Consider the following 23,559-nt stretch of genomic DNA (forward strand, 5'->3'; position numbering starts at 1 on the left):
CCCTGGATAGGGGCCCCCTCCTGCTCACCATCAGTGCTCATGTCATCACCCTCCCCTCCAGATTTACATTCCATTTCAGCCCTCTCCTCTCTAGAGTTCCTTCCTCCCTCCAAAGTCTCATGAGAGTCCATCTCCCCTCCAAGCTCCAGTGGGAACTGGGCAATGATGGAAATTCTTCAAAGGGAAACTCCTCCAAGGATGAATCAGTGCTGCTCTCCAGGTCTGATAACGCTTCTGGCCCAGGTGGCTGCCGCTGGAAAATAACTAGATAATTAGACGATTCTTCCCCCCTCCCCCTTGGGAAATGCAAGCCAGAGGTGGAGGGCTGCGGCTCCCCCTCCTCCTCTCGCTCTGGCCTCAGAGCCTCTGGCGGGGGTGGAGATTGCCAGCTTATGAACTCCTCTGCTTGAGATTCCTCTGCTTGCTCAGTCAAGTGAGGAATCTCTGGTAGAGTGTGAGGCTTGGGTTTGTGAGGGAAAAGCTGATGGAATTGTTGAACCAGCGCTGGTGCATGCATATCTCTGGCATTTTCCCACGTACGCTGTTCCTCAGGGTACCCTTTCCAGTGTATTAAATATTGGATGCCCCTTCCCCTCCTCCTAGAGTCCAGAATTTCCTCGACTTCATATTCCTCCTCCCCCTCCACAATTACTGGAGCTGGGGGGGGGCATTTGTGATCATAAGGTACTTGGGGGAGGGTCTTTGGCTAGCAAGGCTCTGTGAAACACTGGATGGACTTTCATGGATGCTGGCAGCTTTAAGCGATAGGCCACTGGATTTATCTGCTGTACCACAGTGAAAGGGCCCACAAACTTCTTGGAGGGCCTGGTAGAGGTCAAAAACTTGGTAGAGAGCCATACTTTGTCTCCTACCACAATGGCTGGCCCCTCTTGTCTGTGAGCATCTGCAGCTCTCTTGTAAGCACTCTTTGCCCTGTTCAGCTGCTCCTTTAACAACTCCTGTGCGGCTTGTTGCTCTTTAAGAAAATCAGTCATGGCTGGAACAGTTCCCTGCTGGGAGGAGGTGGGCAACACCCGAGGGTTAACCCCGTAGAGTGCTTGGAAAGGAGACAGCTTGGTCGAGGATTGCACAGAGTTGTTATAAGTAAATTCTGCCATGGGGAGCAGGGCTGGCCAATTGTCTTACTGATAAGTGGTGTAACACCTGAGATACTCCTGTAACCATTGGTTAATTTTCTCAGCTTGCCCATTACTAGCTGGATGATGCGATGATGATAGGTGGATCTGGACCCCTAATGACTGGAAAAGGGCCCTCCAGAACCTGGAAGTGAACTGAGGGCCTCTGTCACTCACCAAGTAATTTATCATGCCTCTATACCTAAAAACATGGTCCATAAACAACTGCGCTGTGGCTTGCGCAGATGGGAGGCCCTTGCAAGGAATAAAATGCACCATTTTAGTGAAAAGGTCCACCACCATTAGTATGGAAGTCAGCCCCTGGACCGGGGGTAAATCAGTGATGAAATCCATGGAAATTGTATCCCAAGGTCTACTGGGGGTGGATAGGGGTTGCAAGCATCCTGTGGGCTTCCCTGGGAGAGGCTTGGCTCATCTACAGGTATGACAAGAAGCAACGTAACCCTTTATGTCTGCAGTCATCTTAGGCCACCAGTAGTCTCTCAGAGCTCTATGGAGAGTTTTGAAAACACCTCCATGGCCTGCCGTTTGATGGTCATAGCAAAGTCTCAGTACTTCTTCCCTCAATGAGCGGGGAATGTATAATCGCCTGCTATGCCAGAGGATTCCTGCTTCCACATTAAATGGGGAGGCAGTGTCTTGCGGGACCCTCTGGAGGTCATCCATTCTGGCCCTGGCATATGGGTCCTGTTGTTGCGGAGCTCTGACTCTTGTAAATAGGTCCTCTGCTTGTCTGCCTGCTGCTAAAATCTCTGTCTGGTTCCCCCTCATAGACTGCTCAAAGTTGTAAGGTTGTAATATAGTAGCCTGTACCTCCTGGTGAGTAGCGGGGGTTGCCTGAATGGATCGAGATAAGGCATCTGCCAAACAGTTCTGCACCCCAGGAACATAAGAAATAACAAAATTGAAATGGGAGAAAAACTGGCTCCATATGGTTTGGCATGGGGTGAGGGATCTGATGTTTTGTAGAAGCTGTAAATTCTTGTGATCAGTGCAAACTTTCACAGGAAAGGTTGCACCTTCTAGCCAGTGCCTCCACTCTTGAAATGCTGCTTTAATTGCCAGCAACTCCTTGTTAAAAACATCACAGTTTCTCTCTGCTGGTGAGAGCGTGTGGAGTGGTGAGAAAAATGCACAAGGAAGCAGTGTCTTCCTTTCTTTGTCAGTATATTGCAATAAAACAGCAGCAATAGCAAAATCTGAAGCATCTGAATGCATTATGAATTGCTTCGTTGGATCAGGATGCTTCAAAAGCGGCTGGGATGCAAAGAGATGCTTAAATTCTTGGAAGGCTGCTTGCTCCCTCTCCCCCCAAATGAATTTTGATCCATTCTTCAAAAGCTGTATGAGGGGTTTAGCCCTGTCACTAAATTTATTTATGAATCTTATGTAAAAATTGGAGAATCCTAGAAATTTTTGTACATCTTTCACATTTCGGGGGGGTTGCCAAGGGAGAATTGCCTGGACCTTTGAAGGATCCATGGATATGCCTTCTGTTGATATTCTATAGCCCAGGAAATGTAATTCAGTTAAATCGAAGGCACGCTTCTCTAGCTTGGCGAACAGTTTGTTCTCTCTCAGTCTTTGTAAGACATTACTTACATAGGTTACATGAGTTGTAGCATCCTCAGAGAATATTAATATGTCATCTAGATAAATGACCAGATACTTATCTAGTAAATCAGAGAAAATTTGATTCATAAATCGGGAAAATATGGCTCCTGCATTAGTCAAGCCAAAGGGCAAAACAAGGTACTCAAATTTACCAAACCTGGTATCGAAGGCAGTCAGATATTCATGCCCCTCTTTCATCCGGATCAGATTGCATGCATTCCTGAGGTCCAATAGTAAAAATGTGTGCTTTCTGTAAGTGATCCAGCAGATCAGATATTAGGGGGAGTGGGTAATTTTCCTTGACCGTGACTTTATTGAGCGAGCTGAAATCATGCACCACTCTCATGGGTGTCTCCTGGGTTGCCGGTGCCAACGGGTCAGGCTTCTTTGGTACGAAGAAGGTAGGAGCAGATGCTGGGGAAGTAGATGGTCGGATGAAACCCTTTTGGAGATTAGAATCCAAGTAATCCTTTAAGGTGGCTAGTTCCTTGGTGGACAAGGGATATTGTTTCCTTGCTGGAATCTTGGCTCCTGGTATCAACTCAATGGTGCAATCACAGTCCCTATGGGGGGGAGGTAGTGCTGTGGCCTCTTGTTCGCTGAAAACATCTGTGAAATCTGCATACTTGGCTGGCAACTGGACCCCCCCTGCTTCCATGACTTCATTGGTTGCTGGAGAGAGGAGAGCGGCTTGAATCTTGTGGTGCTGGCATTCCTTGGCTGGGAAGGAGATTGCTCCCGTAGTCCAGTCCAACAATGGGTTGTGGATCTTCAGCCAAGATGTGCCCAGGACTATAGGCACATTAAGTGATGCAGTAACGTAAAGTTGGATCCATTCAGTGTGGTCTCCCATTGTTAGTTGCAAATGTTCTGTGAAACTTCGAATCGGTCCTGCCTTGAGGGGCTGGCCATCAATGGTCTCAACTTCTATGGGACGTGGCAATTCCATGGTTGGGATGTTCAGGTCTTGTACAGTCTGTACATCAATAAAATTGGTGGAAGCTCCAGAATCCACGAGGGCCTCTAGCTTGACCTGGTGCTCTGGGTTTACGTGCATTATGACTGGTAAGTAGTAAAAGGATTGCCTGGAATCCTCAGAATGAGCCCTTCTGTCATGAGTACTGATGGCGAGGAGGAGGGGGCCTCTATCCAGGGAGGAAAATGCATGCGTAGTACTGGGGAATTAAGCAGCCATTCAAAGAGACACAGATCAGACCCACCTTAACTTTTGGGGTTTATCTGTCTGGGTTTTCCCATTCTACTTCAGTTTGTTAAGATTCTGTCTTATGTAGCAGTAATAAACACTAGAGACCTACTCCTCATCTCAGTGTGATTCCTGACTGTTAGGACACCTTCTTAATTGATTGATGGTCTCCCTGCTGAGCTCTGTGGAGGAAGACCAATGGAGTTTCCCTGGTTGGAAGTCGAGGTTCTTGGTTCTGCTGCTTGCCCTGGGGCTCTTACGAAATTTGCTTGGCTTCTCACTGGGCAAGCTCTCACCATATGCCCCGGGACTCTGCAGTAGAAACAGAGGGCTCTCTCTCTCCTTCTCTGTCTCTCAGCCTCGGAAGTAAGCCTCCTGCTCACCCCGATCTGCATCGGCTCTTCTGGTCCTGAGTAGAGAGATGATGCAGAGAGAGATGGAAATCCTGGAAGCGCTCTGAGGCCCCTGCCTCTCCCCAGCTGCATCTGTCTGAGCTCTTCTAGCTCTCTAGTCTATGACCACAGACAACCGATATAAACCTTCTAGGGTAGCTGGTGTTCTCTGGCACACTAATTCATTCTTAATTTCCTCATCCAGTCCCTGTTTGAATTGGTCTTTCAAGGCACTCTCATTCCAGTCCAGATCTCCTGCTAACAGCTTGAAATCAGCAATGTAAATTCCCACCCTCTTGTTGCCTTGCTTGAGCTTCTGAATTTCCTGGCTGGCAGTGACCTCTCTGATTGGGTCGTCAAAGCATGCTCAGAACCCTGCCAGAAATTTCTGGTAGTCGTTGAGAATTGGGTCGTTGTTCTCCACCATGGGAATAGCCCATTTGGCTGCTGGGCCCTTTAGCAGACTTAAAATGATGGTGACTCTGGTTCGGTCTGTGGGAAACTCTGCGCGTCTGCTGTCGAAAAACGTTGTGCACTGTGTGAGAAAAGTTCTCAACTGTCCTGCTTCTCCTCCAAACTTCTCTGGTAGACTGCCCTGGGATCTCAAGACTACTGGCGGAGCTGCTGCTGCTGCTGCTGCTGCTGCTGCTGGCACCGGTTGTGGGTTAACCAGAGCTAGTTGTTGTAACTGCTGTAGCATAGCTGCTTGTAATGTGTTGATCTGGAGATCTACTTGTTGGTGGTGTTGTTGCAGGGCTGCTGCCAATTGTTGGATGGCTTGCCAAATTTCCTGGTTTTCCGAAGACATTTTCCAAATGTCTCTCCTTTATTTTTCTTTGTTTCTCCCTCTTTCAATGGGAGTAAGAGTTTGTTAGTATTGATGTCCTAACAGTCAGGAATCACGCTGAGATGAGGAATAGGTCTCTAGTGTTTATTACTGCTACATAAGACAGAAAATCCTAACAAACTGAAGTAGCGTGGGAAAAACCCAGACAGATAAACCCCAAAAGTCAAGGTGGGTCTGATCTGTGTCTCTTTGAATGGCTGCTTAACTCCTCAGTACTACGCATGCATTTTCCCCCCTGTATAGGGGCCCCCTCCTGCTCACCATCAGTGCTCATGACACAGCCTGAAGGTAGCTTAATGTGGGGGTCACATTTTTATGTACATTCATTTTATATAAAATGATATTGATACAAAGCCCAGCAAGAGTTCTTTAATGTCACAGCTATTTTTATAGCTAGTGGAAGTGATAACAACTATAATTAATAGCAATTAATTGGTTGGCTAATTTTTTTTTTAATCAGGTACCATGTTAAAATTAATTTTTGAATGGCATTCTAAATATAATTATAGGATGGACATATAGGATTGCCTTAAAATCATGCAGAAGTGCAAACTACCCAACAGAATCATCTTTGGAATACAAAAAATGTTTTTGGTAGTCCTAATTTCAACACCTTGGTTACTAAAATATTTTTGGCAATCCTAAATCCAACATCTTAGATTGTAGAAGCCATGTTTAAAAAAATGAAGCCACATTTGAGAAAATTAGTTAGCAACAAGGAGGCTGAACTTGTAGATATAATAAGTGAAAAAGTGATAATCTATACCTTATTTATAAAACTCATGAGAATTCACTTAAGAATTATGAAAAAACTAATATAGCTACTTCTAGTATGGCATTTTTGGCAACTCCAACCTGTGCCCTCTTTTAAAGACCTTCTGTACAAATGATAAACTGAAGGCTCAATCTTATCATTTATGAAAAGATTTTAACAGATATTTTGACCTTTATGTGTTGCACAGAGCATGATTTGCAATTGATTTGAGACTTGGAATTTTGTCAAAAATTATCTATAATAAGACGAATAACATTAAATATGATGAGAAACTAAATTATTGAAAATATTGATTTAAACAAAGAGGTGGGTATATAATTGATTGAATACACATTTTCAAGAAAAAAAGCAATGTCTCAAATATACTTATTTAAATTTACATTATTGTAATTGTAATTTCATGTCTTGCTGACTGTGACAAATCATAGATGAAATTTGGCAGAGCCCAATTCTTTCATTTCTATTCTAGAAAAAGGACTTGATTCTTCCCTTTGGAAATCTGTTGTAAATTAACAATTGTCAACCATGAGTGCTTTCACAGAGTTGTTTGTGTCTCTTCTGAGAAATCCTGCAGCAGGAAAAGAAAATGGACTGAAAAGATAAACTATGCTGTTACCCAATTATTATGCTTGGAAGTGATGCAACAAATTAGATGTAAAATGATGAGCGATGAGAGTGATGGGACAAATAAATTACTAGACCTTGAAAAACTTACTGTCAAATTACAGGGAGTTCTAATGAACCAAGTTTGCACAGGTAGGTACCCCAGGACACAGAGCTCAAACCCATGGTTTGATAAGGAGTATATACATATAGGCAAAGATAGATTTTGCCCATAATTACAACCAATACAAGAATAAAACTGGCTCCATAAACTCCCAGATCCTTCTGCAACCCCCCCCCAAACAATTAATCACAGATTTAAAAAAAAGAACGCAACCAGAGAAAGTTGGTCTCAACTCACTGAAGCAGTAAAGTTGAATTCACACACATTGAGGCATCATGTATCTCAAAACCTATGCACAAGGCTTGAATGCTGTGTTCCAGCATCCATGTGGGAAACCTACTTCCAGTCTCTATATGCTTCACAAAGCAACATTGATAGATGCCAGCACTCCACTGGAGTCCATAATAACTCTTGAAATGCTACCACACTCTCCATCTGTATCCATTAGAGAAATAAGACAATTAATTGAGCAACTGAAGCCCAATAAAGACCCTGGTAGTGACCTTCCTGATGAGGTTTTCAGAAATAACATTTTTTTTAAAAAAAGGAATTCCTTTTTAGAGGGAAGCGACAATACTCTTATTCATTTTTATGCAGTAGAGACTTTTGCATCAATGTATGAAAATCCTCAGTATTGTAGCCCTTAGGCTAATGAACATGTCTTCATGAAGCTCTTATGACAATTGAGTTTGAGACCCCTGCTTTAAAATATGGCTTTATGGAAATTAAGTATACATACAGATATTGAAAAAGAAAATCACATTGGATTGTTATATCTGGGGGGACAAACTGTTTTCAGTACAAGATACAAGCACCTGAAAAAAGCTTACTTAAAATACAGAATATTAAAATATCTCCTTAAAATCTTTCTAAATGGAAACCAGTTTTCTAGTACGCATTTATTTGATGATAACATACCACAATATGTGCCCATTGCAGAAAATACTCTGGCTTTCTAATCTGTTTTTTGTTTAGTTGGTTTTGGTTTTGCTTATGAGCAAAATTTTCTCCTGAACATGACAAATCTCAGCAAGAGAATATAAAATGTTATATTTCCTAATTAAATATAAGAATCCAGTGTGCATATTCAGGAATCCAGAAGTGTTTTATTTCATAAGCAGTCCTGTGTTTTACTTCATTCATATGCACATGCAAACTTATACGTGTATGGCAACATGTTGGAATAAAGGAATTTTTCACAAAAGAGCTTTGTGCAGTGTAGAATAATGCATTGTTGTTTCAATATTTTGAGGATTAGCTTGTACTGATGTCTAAATGGAGATAATTATACTCAAATTTTCACTTTACTCTAATGGAGAGGCAGTTCTCAACTACTCTGATTTACAAGCAACAGAAAACAATTAGACCGTACTATCAGTAAAGTATAATAGAATTGGAAATTTGTTTTATGGAAACAAACACGCATATAAACAACATCTTTTACTTTACAAAAGAGAAAAATGGGTTATTTCTTCCTCCCAGCAATAGAAGCATGCGCCAGTTAATAATTCTCATCCAGTAACCGAAAAATATGGAAGTAATGTATAGCTTTAAATCAATTTGTTCTCAAATAATATAGAAGATAAATCACATTTGTGCTGTTCCCTAAATTCTTAGTTTGTAAGATTCAAATTCACAAGAGGCTGAATGCCTCCAACCTGTCCTAGGAATGCTCAAGAATTTAGGAACTGTATCAAACTGGGCTTTCGAATCAGAGAAAATTCTATGAGGGGATGAACTTTATAGCAACAAACGAATCACTTTGGATTACGGAGTCAGCAAATGGTTACTGAAAAGAATAATTCTGGGACTGAAAACAGGAGCTTGGACTCAGAGATTGTGCTTAGAAAGTGTCAGGGAGAATGGTCTTGCAGACCAACTGAAATCTTGGAAATATCAGCCCAAGAAGAAGTTATGCAAGGTAGTCAGAAAATAAGTGATGCAATAAGATAAGACAGCTTTTGCCCAGAACCCTACAGCTGTAGGGTTTGGGACAAATACTATAGAGCAGCCTTTCCAAACTTTTTGACCCTGGAGGGACCCTTGAAATATTTTTCAGGCCTCAGGGAACCCCTGCACATTCAGGCTCAGATATAGGCCAGAAGTTACAAAATTATTACATCCATTTCATGTGTAGGCCTGTATATATGCATTAACAGTGTTGTTAAACTAAAAATAAAGAAACTTACCTCTTTCATGTGAAGGTGCCCAAATTCAAAATAATGTTTTACATAAATCGTGATCTCCCAGAGAACCCCTAGTGACCTCTTGTGGAATCCTAGGGTTCCACGGGACCCTGGTTGAGAAACCCTGCTATATAGGAATAGATAGTTCTCTTGGGAGACTGACCAAGAGGAGAAACTAGATATTTAGGGCAATGAGAAGAAACTCAGGCTGGTTTGACTCAGAGAAATCTGCAAAATTTCCCAAATTGTCACATTTGCAATAAGATTTAACTCTACAGAGAAGTGGTACGTTAATTCAGGGAAGAGTTGTAATTGATGCCATGAATTATAAGGAAATACATTCATAGCTTGACCCACAGATCACCCCAGCCAGTGGAAAACTAATCTAGATGAAAATATAAATGAGATAATAATCATATAAAATGCATCTGTTCTCAACACCAATTATGATTATGAGTATGAAACTGTGAATGAAATGGAAAACTTATGGAGAAGATCCAGTCTGCTGTAACTAGCACCAAAGGCTTCCAGCCAAGTTTCATTCTATTAGAAGATAGCATAGGAACTGTGATAAAATTGTATAGGGACTCGTAAGGCAGTAGAGAAGCTTAAATTCTTGAAAGTGGAGAATAAAATTCCAGATAAATGAGCCACAATGCATAGCCACCTACTTTCCAACAGTAGTGGGTCCAAAACGTTGCCCTGTTTCCCTTGAAAAAAATCAGGAGATTGGTAGCACCTTTTCCAACCAACAAATGTTATTAAAAGGCATACACTTTTAATGAAAGCCATTATATGACTCCTGATTTTTTGCCACCATTGGCTAACACAGCTCTCCTCCTACAAAGTTTACCTTGACAGAATAATTACACTCAAACTTTGCGAGCCAAGTCTCTGCTTCTGAGCTAACATGTGACTTTTATTGTCAATTTTACTGTAAAGAATGGGGGCTCTATAGTACCCCATTGTATTTTTGACTGTGATCATAATAAAGTTTTGTCTGTCTGTCTGCCTACCTGCCTACCTATCTACCTACTAATTCTCCTAAAGGTAAAGGTAAAGGTTTCCCTTGACATTAAGTCCAGTCGTGTCCGACTCTAGGGGGCAGTGCTCATCTCCGTTTCAAAGCCGAAGAGTCGGCGTTTGTCCGTAGACACTTCTGTGGTCATGTGGTCGGCATGACTACACGAAATACCATTACCTGTCCGCCAAAGCAGTACCTATGAATCTACTCACATTTGCATGTTTTTGAACTGCTAGGTTGGCAGGAGCTGGGACTAGCAACGGGAGCTCACCCTGTCACGCGGATTTGAACCACCGACCTTCCGATTGGCAAGCTCAGCCGTTTAACCCGCAGCACCACTGCGTCCACCTAATTCCCCTACTGTGCTATTAATGAATCAGAACACATAGAACAATGTTGTAGCCTGAATACTTCAAGCAAGTTCTAGATTCTTCATTGTTTTTTTTTAACTTTATTTAAGAAACAATCTGGAAACAAAAAGCAACTTAAAATTAAATTAAAATTACTGTAGGGTGCTTCTCTCAAATTCACCTGTGCAGAGGACAGCAGTATTTTAGTTATTTTTCTAGCCAGGGCTGTGCAATGGTCAGTTAGGGGTTTTTCCCCTATAAGTTTACACAGGGCTGCAACTAGGGGGAGGGCAACTGGGGCATGTGCCCCGGGTGCCATGCTGGTGGGGTGCCAAAATGAGCACTGGGGGGCGCCAAAATGAGCGCTGGGGGGGTGCCAAAATGGGCGCAGAATCCATGTTTGCCCCGGGTGACACAGACCCTAGTTGCGGCCCTGAGTTTACAGGTTGGTGAAGATAAGTGTTATCTTATATATTATATTAAAGAATATATTATATATTCTTTATATATTAAAGAAACAAAATATATTAAAGAAACAAAACACAGACATTTTTTTTTATTGGCAGAACACTTGAAATGAGATGATATTCATCTAAGACATAAACTAATGAAAATTAGTTATCTAGAGATAAAAAGATATCTAGAGATATTCCTTTCTTTTAAAAAAATGTAACTACAGTATCTAGACTCTTTGTAACTCTAAATTCTTCTTCCCAAATCACCCATGCTGGATAATTTATTTAAATTCAAGTTTATTATAATCTTACAGAAAATAATTATTATTTGAACTTTCTGTTTTATGTCATACTTGCTTTGCCTTTAAGACTATTCTATATTTGTTTTGTGTTTGATACTTTGGATCACATTTTGTGCTGTATTAACATATGTTATTAATATGCATAGGAATTTTTTAAAACTTACCAAGTAACTATGAAATTATACTGCTGCTGCTCCATTAGAGAAAAAAGTCATCTGTTAAACCTGCTACTTTTAATCAATGGAATTTTCTTCCAAGTAGGTATTAAGAGTTTATACTTTAAACAGCCTTTTAACAAATCTCTTTAGACAAGGTAAAAAAAAAAAAACCTGCAAAGAACCTCAGATATAAATTGAAGAGTTGGAAGAGTTGGAAGTCAGAGTGAAATCTGAATGTCATCTGGTAGTTATGCATCACATCTTTGGCGTTCCCTCCAAATGGTTTTAAGTACTGTAAAATTTACTGTAGAGTTCAGTGCAAGAGATGAGGCATGAAACAAAAACTAGATCACGGACCTGTCAATGTTAAGGCTTGCTTTTCCTATGGAAAGAAATGGGCCCATGGTGTTTCACAATACTGGATGGTGTCTTAAGCTCTGACGCCACTTCAAACAATGGTAGTTTCTCTATTCTTTTAATGAAATTCTTATCAACCTCTAACCCTGTGGTTATGATCTTTACATATAAGATAAAGTAAGTTACCTTGAGGGGCAAAGTAAAGGAGAATTCATTTGTGAGAACAGTGTTTATGTTCTATAGGAGAGAGCTTTAAAGTTTTCTGCAGGCATTGCACATCCTCAGCAATGAATGGCGGTGGACAATTTTAATGCTGTTTATCTTTCACATGGCAGGGAGGTCATCGAAAGCAATCACAGAACAAATGAATTCTCTTTTCCCGCAAATTAAATGGCATTAGGGAGTTCCACATGGGAAAGGCAGTCCTATAATTAGTGTATGAATAGTCATTATCCATATTTCTATATCATGTTTTCAGATGCATTAGCCAGAAAGGAAAATATGCTGGAATATATAGTAGAAGAGTGCTTAGCTGCTGTCAGTAAGAGTTGTTAACAGTTCTGTTGAGTTCCATTCTTACAGCTTTTAACAACTGTGTATGCAGTCCACATCATCTTCATATACAGTTTTCTAGGGCATTTTTAACAGTAAAATGCTTTGTCGAAATACACAATAAAAAGAAGCCATTTGAAGGGCAAGCTCTTCCTTTGACACATTAACACAGGGTAAATGTATTAGTCTAAACTTACTTGAGTCAAGCATGCTGAAGTAATTACGTACATTTGGCATAGACCTCTGTGATAGAAAATGCTATCCAGGTAGCATTCCCATCCTTTCCATCCCTTTTGAAAAACAATTGTAGGACAGATAGATTGCCAAAGACCATAAAGCTTATTGGTTTCTGCTGTCAGTATTCAATGTTTCTAACTCCCTTGAGTAATGAAGAAACTATCCATGCAGAAGTCCCTGACGACAAAATGTAACATCTTGTTAGGAACAACATCATTCTTAGGAACTGGTTTCTACTTGCCAGGTAGAAACCTGCAGATCCAGATGCTGATTTCTGTCTATCATGTAACAATGACACTGACCACAAATCATTTTTGTTTTGAGGTTATTTACTTTAAAAGTATATTTTCAAGGGATCCGGAAGGCATTTATTCTTTTCTAGTGTTCTTTAGAATGACTTTACTACACACACACTAAAGTAAAGACCACTGAGGGGTAATAGATTTCTTTGTGATAAGGCCAATATGTTTGTCAAGTATGATGAATGTATTGTTTATAAAAAATTCTAATACTACATTTCTGCAAAAATTATAGACACATACACACACACACACAAGATAATGTAAAGACCATTGGGAGGTAATAAAGGGGAGTTAATTTGGGAGAACAGTGTTCATGTGCTTACAGTCCTATTTAATAGTACCAAGTAATAATTGTTTCTGCCTGAGACCAGACTGTAATTAGGAATACATTTATAAATATTTATAAATATTTAAAACAACCTGAAATAAAGCAAATATTAATCATCCCAAAACAGAATAAACAGCCGCAAACATGCATAATTCCAAGCACGTACATACTCAAGTTATGTTATTGCCAGAATATAAACAAATATTAATACATTGAATATATATGCGGTCCATATCCTTGGATGGTCATGGATAGTACCTAAAGATTTTCCACTGTCTAGTTCAGACTATGAGGTGGCCAGACAGAAGTATTATCAAACTCTTTATTTAAAACAACTATTTACAACAGTAAAAGTCTATAAATGAATGAGAAAGCAATCTCAATCAGGATCACCCAGGCAAGGGCGAATGAACAGACAGATGCAGAATCAGACTTAGGTAGAACAGCAAGGCAGAATTCAGCTAACTCCCTGATTGAGGCTGTCAGACTTGGTAATGCTAGATTATGTGGCAAGGCTGAAGGCAAGGCCCCATAGACTGGCACGCAGAAAGGATCAGTCTGGAACATGGAGGCTAAGCAATATTGGACTGGAACTCTTAGACAAGGCTTGGCTCTGGAGGCTAGGCTGGACTGGTCAAGGCAACACTGATTTCTGGAAACAAGGTTGGACTTGACTGAAGAATCTAGGCAAGGCTATGAGCTGGAAGCAAGGCTGGACTGGACTGGAGAATCCAAGTGAGCTGAGGACTGGGAACAAGGCTGGGCTGGACTGGAGAATCCAAACAAGGCTGAGGACTGGAAGCAAGGCTGGACTGGAGAATTCAAGTAAGACTGAGAGCGGGGAACAAGGCTGGGCTGGGCTGGAGAATCCAAGCAAGGCTGAGGACTGGAAGCAAGGCTAGAAGCATACCTGGACTGCGCTGAAGACAAGGTCCAGAGCTAAATGCGAGACTGTGCTCAGCAGGGATGGCAAGGAGAGAACAAATTGGAGCAACTTGTGCAGAAGGCAGATCCGCGGAGGTAGAAGACGCTAGCTCTGGTTCCACGCTGGCTACAGGCAAGGCTTCTGATGCGAGTAAGGACTCTTCTGCAAGTGCTGTGAGCTCAAAGGATCGGTTGTCTCCAGCAGCTTGCTCTTCACGTGTCTGCCTTTTAGGGCGATCCTTTTCATGCCTTTTCTCTCCTGCAGCCAATTGGGCTGCTTTCTAATTCACACGCTTCTCTGCTCTCCTGTCTCGAGCACTGATTGGAGAATTCAAATCCCCCTCCGGATTTTGACCAATCCGCATCTGCACATTCTCCCACTCTGCTGAGCCACTTCCTGATTCTGCTTCTCTGAGTCTCTCCTGATGAGTTTCATTTTCCCCTTCTGACTCTGGATAAGTTTCATTTTCGGATTCAGAAGTGGGCTGAAACCTCACATCCACACTGCAGACAGTTGTGTGTCATACATGCAGTGATATCACAGCACAAGTCTGGAAGGACCGGTCTCATCATTCCTGCTTGATGATAAATTATTGTGCTAGAGTACTGCTAATATCTATTATGTATTTCCTGGAATCAGAAGTAGGATAAACTATATTTCTATTATGGAATGCAGATGTACAAAAATGATATTGGGAGTAACATTAGCAAAGTAACAATAGCCTTATGAAACAGTGAAAGAAATCTTCATTTTTTTTTAGATTTTTTATCCCACCTTTATTATTTTTATAAGTAACTCAAGGTGGGGAACATACCTAATACTCCTTCCTCCTCTTATTTCCCCCACAACAACAATCCTGTGAGGTGGGTTGGAATGAGAGAGGGTGACTGGCCCAAAGTCACCCAGCCAGCTTTCACTACAGCTCATGGTCTCCTGGTTTCTAACCTAATGCCTTAATCACTACACCAACCAGGCTCTTTATTAAAAGTAGTCTTTATTTAAGACTACTGGATGTATGGATTCAAATTCCAGAATCTAACAGCTTTTTTTTTAATACTGGGACCTGCTTGGATTCTGAAACCCTTAATCCATTTTTCAAAAATGAGCTTAGCTTACTGAAATCCTTCCCCAGTGGCAGTTCAGATCTGCAGCAGTAATTTTACAGCAAAGTTCCTAAATATGTATATTGGAAGATACGGTGATCTTACCCATATTTTATTTTTTGGGAATTATGCATTCTTGTAGCTCTTTACAAGAAAGGCTTCGCAGATCATCTTGCAATGGTGTCGGGGAGTGGGATTGTGATTGTAAATGCCAATAGAGATGTCATAACTGCACATTATTACCTAGGTCTGTGCTTTTAAACTAGGAATTGTAAGCTGCCTTAGTGAAATCAGTAGAAAGACAGCTTTCCCCACTGTTATGAATTGTGTCCTTCAACAGGTGTAAGAGTCTTAGGGCACAATCTAGGTCTTATCTTTCTGAACAATGTAGTTCATGTAAAATGTATTCCTAACAATGAAAGAAATAACCTGACTGTGACTTATATGCATAGATGTCGCATAGAGTTTTATCTATCTGCCATTGAATGAAACATTGTCATGTCTTTAGTTATCACAGTGATGTTGCCATGAACCTCATGTTCATTTTTATTTTTGCTTACATATGGATTTTTCAATTTCTGCATTTCTACAAATTTTAATTTCCCCCTCTTTCCACTCATTCTGGAGCATATTCAGCCTCTCTGTGTTCTCAGTAATGCTTATTAAAAGCTTTCTATTTACCACTCTGTTAATTTTGTAATCTCTGAGGTATCATTTATCTGGATTTATGCTTTGTCAACATTTCTAATTGCCTATTTATCTGCTTTCTGGCTGAAATAACACTTCAAAGATTTTCCCTTCCCATTTTCCCTACTTATATGTGAACTTCATTTGTTCCATACACTAAGTGTTCAGTACTAAAATTAAAATATTTTTTGTCACTAATGCCAGATTAAGGAATTGATTGAGATAAATCAAAGAGAAGCCTGCATAAAACATGTATCTTTTTGTACATGTTTCTGGTACTTTTATCCCATACACCTCTGCAGAGAGCTAAGAGGGTAGAGGAGCAAGGGAGAACACAATTTGTGTTATGTCTGTCCAACATAAACCCTGTGGTTTATATATTTGTATCTGACATCAAGAAACAAGTATGAAAAGGTAGGGTTTTATCATGATGCCTCAATGGAGGTATTGTCGTACATATATCATCATGATTAGTAGCAGATACCTATGTATTGTGCTTGTCCATTAAGAATAATAGAAATATTGTTCCACATTCAACCTGCAGTGAGTTAATCTGCTTAAATTCTGTTAATTATAATTTTTCCTCTATTATTCAGAGCAGGATGGGGTGAAAATAACCAATGTACATAACAAATAGTACTATAATGTTTAATTGTATATACTTGATTTCACTAAATGGAGAATGGAACTTACATGAATATGTACAGTAATCTATAAATGGAGCTGAAAATTGTTGATTTCTTGCTTTGTATCTTTTCCTTGTGATACAATAGATTAGAACAATATTGTTGTAAATATTCCCCAAGCTGAAATAACTATCCTGGCTTTTTAATTTATTTATTTATTCAATGTATATACAGTAGCTGCCCATCTCAAACCAGTGACTCTTTTATATACTATTGAAGACATTTTTTATATGCACTGATTGCAATTTACAATTGGCTTAAATATATATTTTTTAATTCTTAAAAACTTTTGAGGTTTTTGAAAGTATTTAAATTTGAAAAATTTCTAAAAAAGTTATCTGCAAACTTTGTATTAATCATAACTCAATAGAAATGTAGCTGACATTTATTAAATAATAATATGTCATGTTCATTGCATGTGTTAGATTAGTACTTTGTCTTTCAATAGCCCAAAGTATTTGACTTTTTAATTTTTTTTTAATTCAGCATGGGATCAATAAACAAAATTGTGTAGCTTGTTATGGTCAGACAAATACAATGTTTAGAAAATTTCCAGATTAAGATAACAAAGCTAACGACAGGCTGAAGAAAAGTTTGTATGGATTGGGTATGTTAACTCTGAAGGACCACAGTTTTAACTACATCTTGTATTCTGCATTTAGGATTAATTTCATGTCTGGAACATCACAATGTAGCATCAAAAGTGGTATACATGCATCGAGTTCTTTCCCTTTTCACTTTTTTTTAAGGATTTTCTGCCATATATATTGAGCATTATGAGCTGCATCTCTATTTCCATTCTGAATGCTAGTAAAAAAAATCACAGTGGGAAAGTATCAAACCACACAGTGAATTATCTTATATAATACAATATGTAGCATATCAACTCCATGAGTACATATAGTTAGAAATAATATTGAGAGCATACACGACATTTATTTTTTGACTCTTTAACATTGTGTTCTTTTATTGTCAAATAAAACACACACATACACATGCACATACATTCTCTCTCTCTGTTAAATATGAAGTTTTCTTACTGCATGTGTTAAAACGGACTTATACATTCTACAGGTTTATTTTACTGTTGTGGAACATTTCTTAAGAAATAAAAATTTAGAATTATATCGACTCACATGATCTTTCAACTTTCTCTTACAGTGTTCCAACATTCCAGAGCCTCCCTGAAGAGATACTTAGTAAGCTTGCTGATGTCCTTGAAGAGGTATTTGATTTTAATTTGGGGACATAGTTTAAGGAATGAAACTATGATAATAATAATGGTTTTTAGTTGTCAGATGCTATTCTGAGTTCATACTCAGCTGTGGCATTAATGGTGATGCCCCTTGTAATTAGGACTTTAGAACTATAAATTTTGGAATTGACCTTCCACCCCATCCCACCCCACACATATGCACACATTATATAAATTCAGTCCAAAGCACTACCAAAATTGGGGTGGGCTACAGCACTGAAGAATTCTCATGATAACACAGGTGTCAGCCATAAATTATCATAACTTCATGGTAATTGTACATTTTAAGTTCTCTTGGGTCAACAGATTAAGTTGGGCATGATTGTTTTGCCAATTGATATCTTGGCTCCCAGATTTCCTAGTGACAATGAAATTTCCCAAGCATTCATGGAAAATCAAGTGCTATCAAGAAACGTAAGGATTAGGCCTCTGTTATCCCAGGTCTTCCTGTAGTTTCCATTGTCCTATCTTGCAAGATGGAAAAAGGGGAGGGAAAGGGATTATAAGTGTCTAGAACAGCTTTTTTTCAAATATTTTTTTTTTAAAAAGCCAGAAAGATAAATTCCCTTTAAACCAAACCCAGGGGAACTCATCTGACACTATTTCTAATTTTAACTACAAGCTGATTTGGTGATACAGAAATTGTGAACAGTTTATTGGAATAAGTAAGTAGCTTATTTGGTCCAGTAAATATTTCCAGCTAATTCCTGCTGCGCGAGCTGCATTGGGTGCCAGTCTGCTTCCAGGTCCAATTCAAGGTGTTGGTTATCACCTTTAAAGCCCTACATGGCATGGGGCCAGTTTACCTGAGGGACCATCTAATCCCCATCACATTGACCTGCCCCACCCGGTCATGCAGAGAGGGCCTGTTATGGACCCCATCTGTAAGAGAATTTCATCTGGCAGGGTCCAAGAAATGGGCCTTCTCTGCAGTGGCCCCCACCCTTTAGAACACCTTGCCCCTGGAGGTGAGGCAGACCCCTTTACTCCTGAGCTTCCGGAAGGCTCTGAAGACTTGGTTCTGCCATCTCACTTGGGGCAGGAAAATGGGTAACCATTCTTGGGGGTGGCTCGCACCCCAGACCCCCTCCCACCAGCTTGGAATTTTATAGCCTCTTGGATTTTATATTTATTTATTGCATTTTATATTTGTAATGTGTTTGATTTTATGAGATTTTAACATTTATTGTTGTAGCTTGATTTTATTGTAAGCTGCCCAGAGTCCCTCTTTCGGGGGTGATGGGCAGTAATAAAATTTGAATAATAAATAAAATACATATTTATTTATTTCATTGGAATGAACTTCAATACACTTCAAAATGTGGTGCCTCTTTCGAACTTAGTCTTACTGGAAACTGATGTGTGTTCCACTGACTTTAATGAAGTTAGTTCCCAGTTCATATTCATTTCTCCTGTGGCATTATAACTTCCTTCTGCTCTGCCACGTGTCAATGGAATTTTGATGAGTTTGGTTCCCTGAAATCCCTAACAATTAAGATACATTGATGTTAGAATTCTGATGAAATATTTTCATGAACCTCAGCTCCTTAGGGAATATGGCAAATTTGTGCTTATTCATTTAAAATGTATTAAAATACATATTAATTTCACATCAAACAACTTGTATTACTTGTCTCCCTAATTGCTACTTTTGCACCTGCAAAATTGCATACTTGTAAATCTTGCAGGCACAATTAAAGGCCATTAATATGTCATCTTGTATCTGTTAATTATATGATATCTGTACATGCAAAATTGTGTGCTTTTCCTGTATGATTATAGATTTTCACATACACTTGACCAATGTTAGCTAATGTTAAAGTGATGAAAGAAAATAACTTGGCTTTCTTAAACTACCAATTCTCTTCACAGGGATTGTTTTTTACACTTCAAAACAAGTTCCATTTTAGATCTGACATTTATTAGTATTTATCAGTTGCCTTTTCTACTTTTATTGAGCACATGGCCAAACCAACAATTTAACACGACAATGACGGCTTTTTCTTGGTTTCTTTTACATTTAGTTTGGCAGGAAGAAAATATCAATAACCTGTTTCTTTTCAAAAGTCAGGCATAGGGAAAAGGAAAAAACCCACAGAACAAAACTATGTTTGTTTGGTTCAAAACAGCAAATAGCTGTAATCTGAAGGTAATTCTATATAATCTTCAAATGGAAAAGTCAATAAAATAATATAGCAGTGCAAAGCATTCAAAAGCCTTGGGAATGAAACATACCTTCTTGAAAGATTGAGGCAGCCAAATCTCCCATAAGGATTTGTTTCATTTTATATGGCTTCCTATCTCATCATAATGACTCTGGGTCAACAATGGTTAAACAATTTTTACATTGGTTAAAATCCAGCATAATAAAGACCACAACAATAAATATTTAACTGGCAGCAGAGGTAAAACCATAACTCCCCATCATCATAACCATCTCACCTGCAACATGTTCTGACTCCAATGGCTGGTGACACAGCCATAGTTTCAAGGCCTTAGGAAAGGCCAACAGAGTTGCAGATAATCAAATCTCCAGAGAGGACCAAAATGGCTCTCTTCCTGGGTCCTGCCAGATAGCATGCTTTAATAGAAGCAACCTATAGCAGGCTTCTCCTGCTGGATCTGATGAGATGTATTGACACAACTGGGGAGAGATGGTCCCTCAACTAACCCAGCTCCGTGCAACTATAAGCAGTTTGAATTGAACCCAGAAGCATATTGTCAACCAATGCAGCTTGTGGAGCAGAGGTGTAGTATGCGTAGATCAAGGAGCCCTGATAACTGTCTGTGCTACTGTATTTTGAACCAGCTGCAGTTCTAAATGCTCTTCAAGCATAGTCACATGTAAAGCATATTGCAGTAGTCCATTTGGGTGGTGATTCATGATTCACCGTGAACAGAGTCTCTTGGTCCAGGAACAGATGCAATTGTCACACAGCACGAAGTTGTACAACAGCCCTCCTAGCCACAGCTACCATCTATTCTTCAAAGCCACATGTTCAGGAATCCCCCTCCCCCCAAACTGCACACTCCTATGTGTTCAAAAGCAGAATAATATTTGCATAAGATCATAAATGTGGAACATATCTAGATAGTGTCCATTACGTCACATGCTAGAGATTTTTTAGGTTTTTTTTTTTTAGTATTTCATTTAGAATTTCACTACGTTTGTAAAAACATTCAGGGAAAGAGATTCACATTAATAACATCTCTAATGCCTTTATTCAATTATTACATCTCTCTCAATTAGCCTTGCTAATAATTTTTGAACATTTATACTTCATTTTTCCACTGCAGCTATAGCTCTTAAGGCAGCTTATAAAAATTGTAGAATATTCACAAAGTGGTAAATGTAAAAAATATGAACAATAATACTGCTTTTAAAACAAAGAAATAGACACAGGAGAGTCCTCACACTGTTGATGTTACCTAGTTGGGTAATGAAACATCTGTAAAGAAACAACCAAGCTCAGAGAGCATCAAGAACTCCACAGTGGGTTAAAGGACTGGGATGGCTTGGATAACACCCATTATGGATTTCCCACAGGAAATTAGACTGGGAGGACTGACAGAATTCAGCAATATAGATTGCAAAGAAAAAGGGGACTGATAATGAAAAATAAATTCAAATGGGTATTTCATTTAACTAATAGTAGCCCAAATAACTTGGAGGGCATGTAGTAAAAGTAAGGAAAGTTCAGGAATTCCAGACTAAAGGAAATAAGATAAAAATTACCTTATTCATGTTTAAAAGTCTGGCTAGCACTCTACAAAGCTACAGCTAAAGCCCAGACTTACCATATTTCAGTCTAAATAAGCAAGACCTCTGTGTACCATCAACAGAGGAATTTTTGTTACTGTGACCACAAATATACAAACCAAAACCAGAGACGCAAAATATACAACATTGGTAAAATTATTTAAACTATGAGCCTCAGTAAATAGACAAAGCTGACCTTCATGTGGGATTTTCCTCTATCTCTCTTCCTGTATTGCATTGAAATGTGCTGATGACATGGCTCTCCAGTATTTTGAAATTTTAATTTGGCTTAAGTGTGTCACTGCATTGGAAAACTAATAGAAAGATAAACCCCTCTTGGCAGGCCAGTCTGAACTTCTTGCTCCTCCATAAACAAAAGATATGGTATGAAGGTATACATAACAACGTATGCACAATGTTATGTATGTAACATTATCTACAAAAAGATATATACAATGAAGGAAAAAGATCTCATGAAGTAATCAGTTCAAGAGAGGCCTCTCCCACCCAAAATGAACAGCTGACCACTAGGGAAGTTCTCTTAATCTATACTTCATATTATGTATGTGGAGTGCAAGTTAAGTCTTCACTTTTTCTCTCCCTTTCTGCTATCCTGATGATTGCTTCTCCTAGCACAATTTATGGTAGTGGGGAAAAAATCCTCCTCCAATAAAGCTCTTAGTGCCTGTGGCCTTGAGAACAATAAATTTCCCTGCACTTAGATTTAAGTAAAAAATAAAAACATCAGATAGATATAATTGTATACATTGCATTTAACTAAAAATGTACTTGGAACCTAAGATAGGAAATTATAACTGCAGTCCTGTTTTGATTTAGGATTAGTTCAAGTAGACTTCCTCCTATATTGGAACCTATTGTTTCTATTGCCAATTAATTCTATCAAGGAAGTCTTTACACTAAAATAATTTTTTTGAAAGCATATAGTAGCTTAGCAAGAAAGTATAAATCAGATATGAAATTGAATTCGACTCAGATTACCTAAGCATAGTTAAAACACTTCAATGAATCCTTCTTTCTTTTGTGTGTTTTCTTATGAAGCATTTGAGCATTAAATAGTGCAAGAATATTCAATTAGCAAGTAGTGTATAAAAGTGTAACTGGATTTCCACATAGCAGGCAATATTCTCTTAGTAGTTGTAAATTAATAATAATGAGCTATTTTGTATATTATCAAATTAAATGTATCTTTTAAAATAAAACTCACTCATATCACAGTTTTTGAATTCCTAATTCAAATAAATTTCGAACAAATTACTCTAACAAGTGTTTTTATTTATTTATTTATTTATTTAAAAGGCCCTGCATATTCCAAACTTTTTCTTAACTGTAGTTTTTCTTCTTTGAAATTGTTTATGAGTTTTTCTTTTATCATCTTACAATATGATTTTAAGATCAATAAAGTTATCTACAATAATCTGAGTATTTATTATAAGTAATATAATTATTTCTAGGTTATTTAAAGGCAATACTTATCTCAAGGAGGTTTACTACAATAAAATAGCATAAAAACATGCAAAATAATGAATTATTAATAAATCCTTGAGCCAGTTTGATATAGTGGTTAGGGCACCAGGCTAGAAACTGGAAGACTGGGAGTTCTAGTCCCACCTTAGGCACAAAGCCAGCTGGGTAACCTTGGGCCAGTCACTTTCTCTCAGCCCTAGGAAGAAGGCAATGGCAAACCACTTCCAAAAAACCTTGCCAAGAAAAATTCAGGAACTTGTCCAGGCAGTATCCAAGAATCAGACACAACTGAACAGATAAAAACAAATCCTCATTTGGCAAACAGTTAAAACATCCTCCATTATAAAATCCACCCAGTAGTAAAGTCCAAAACCCAGCAATTAGATTCTCTCAGAAACTGTATTTTATTTTATTTTATTTTATTTTATTTTATTTTATTTTATTTTATTTTATTTTATTTTATTTTATTTTATTTTATTTTATTTTATTTTATTTTATTTTATTTTATTTTATTTTATTTTATTTTATTTTATTATTTTATATTATTTTGGGTTTTTTTTTTCCCTTTAATTTATATGGCTGCCCATCTCAAGTGCTTGACTTTGGATAACTACAAGTAATTAAAAACAGAATAAAAACAATATAACAAAATTATGAGTAACAATCATTCACAACAGTTAATACAATACAA

General features: G+C 38.6%; 1 protein-coding gene across 2 annotated transcripts in view; it reads left to right on the plus strand.

The window, feature by feature from the left end:
• Positions 1-23,559, plus strand: part of PRKG1 (protein kinase cGMP-dependent 1) — a 776,897-nt gene that overhangs the window by 563,671 nt on the left and 189,667 nt on the right. For both annotated transcript variants that reach the window (XM_063307452.1, XM_063307451.1), the window contains exon 5: positions 17,530-17,593. In XM_063307452.1, the coding sequence (XP_063163522.1) occupies positions 17,530-17,593 (64 nt within the window). The remainder of the gene's footprint in view (positions 1-17,529; positions 17,594-23,559) is intronic.

Source organism: Candoia aspera, chromosome 6 (assembly GCF_035149785.1).
Source record: "Candoia aspera isolate rCanAsp1 chromosome 6, rCanAsp1.hap2, whole genome shotgun sequence".
Taxonomy (NCBI): domain Eukaryota; kingdom Metazoa; phylum Chordata; class Lepidosauria; order Squamata; family Boidae; genus Candoia; species Candoia aspera.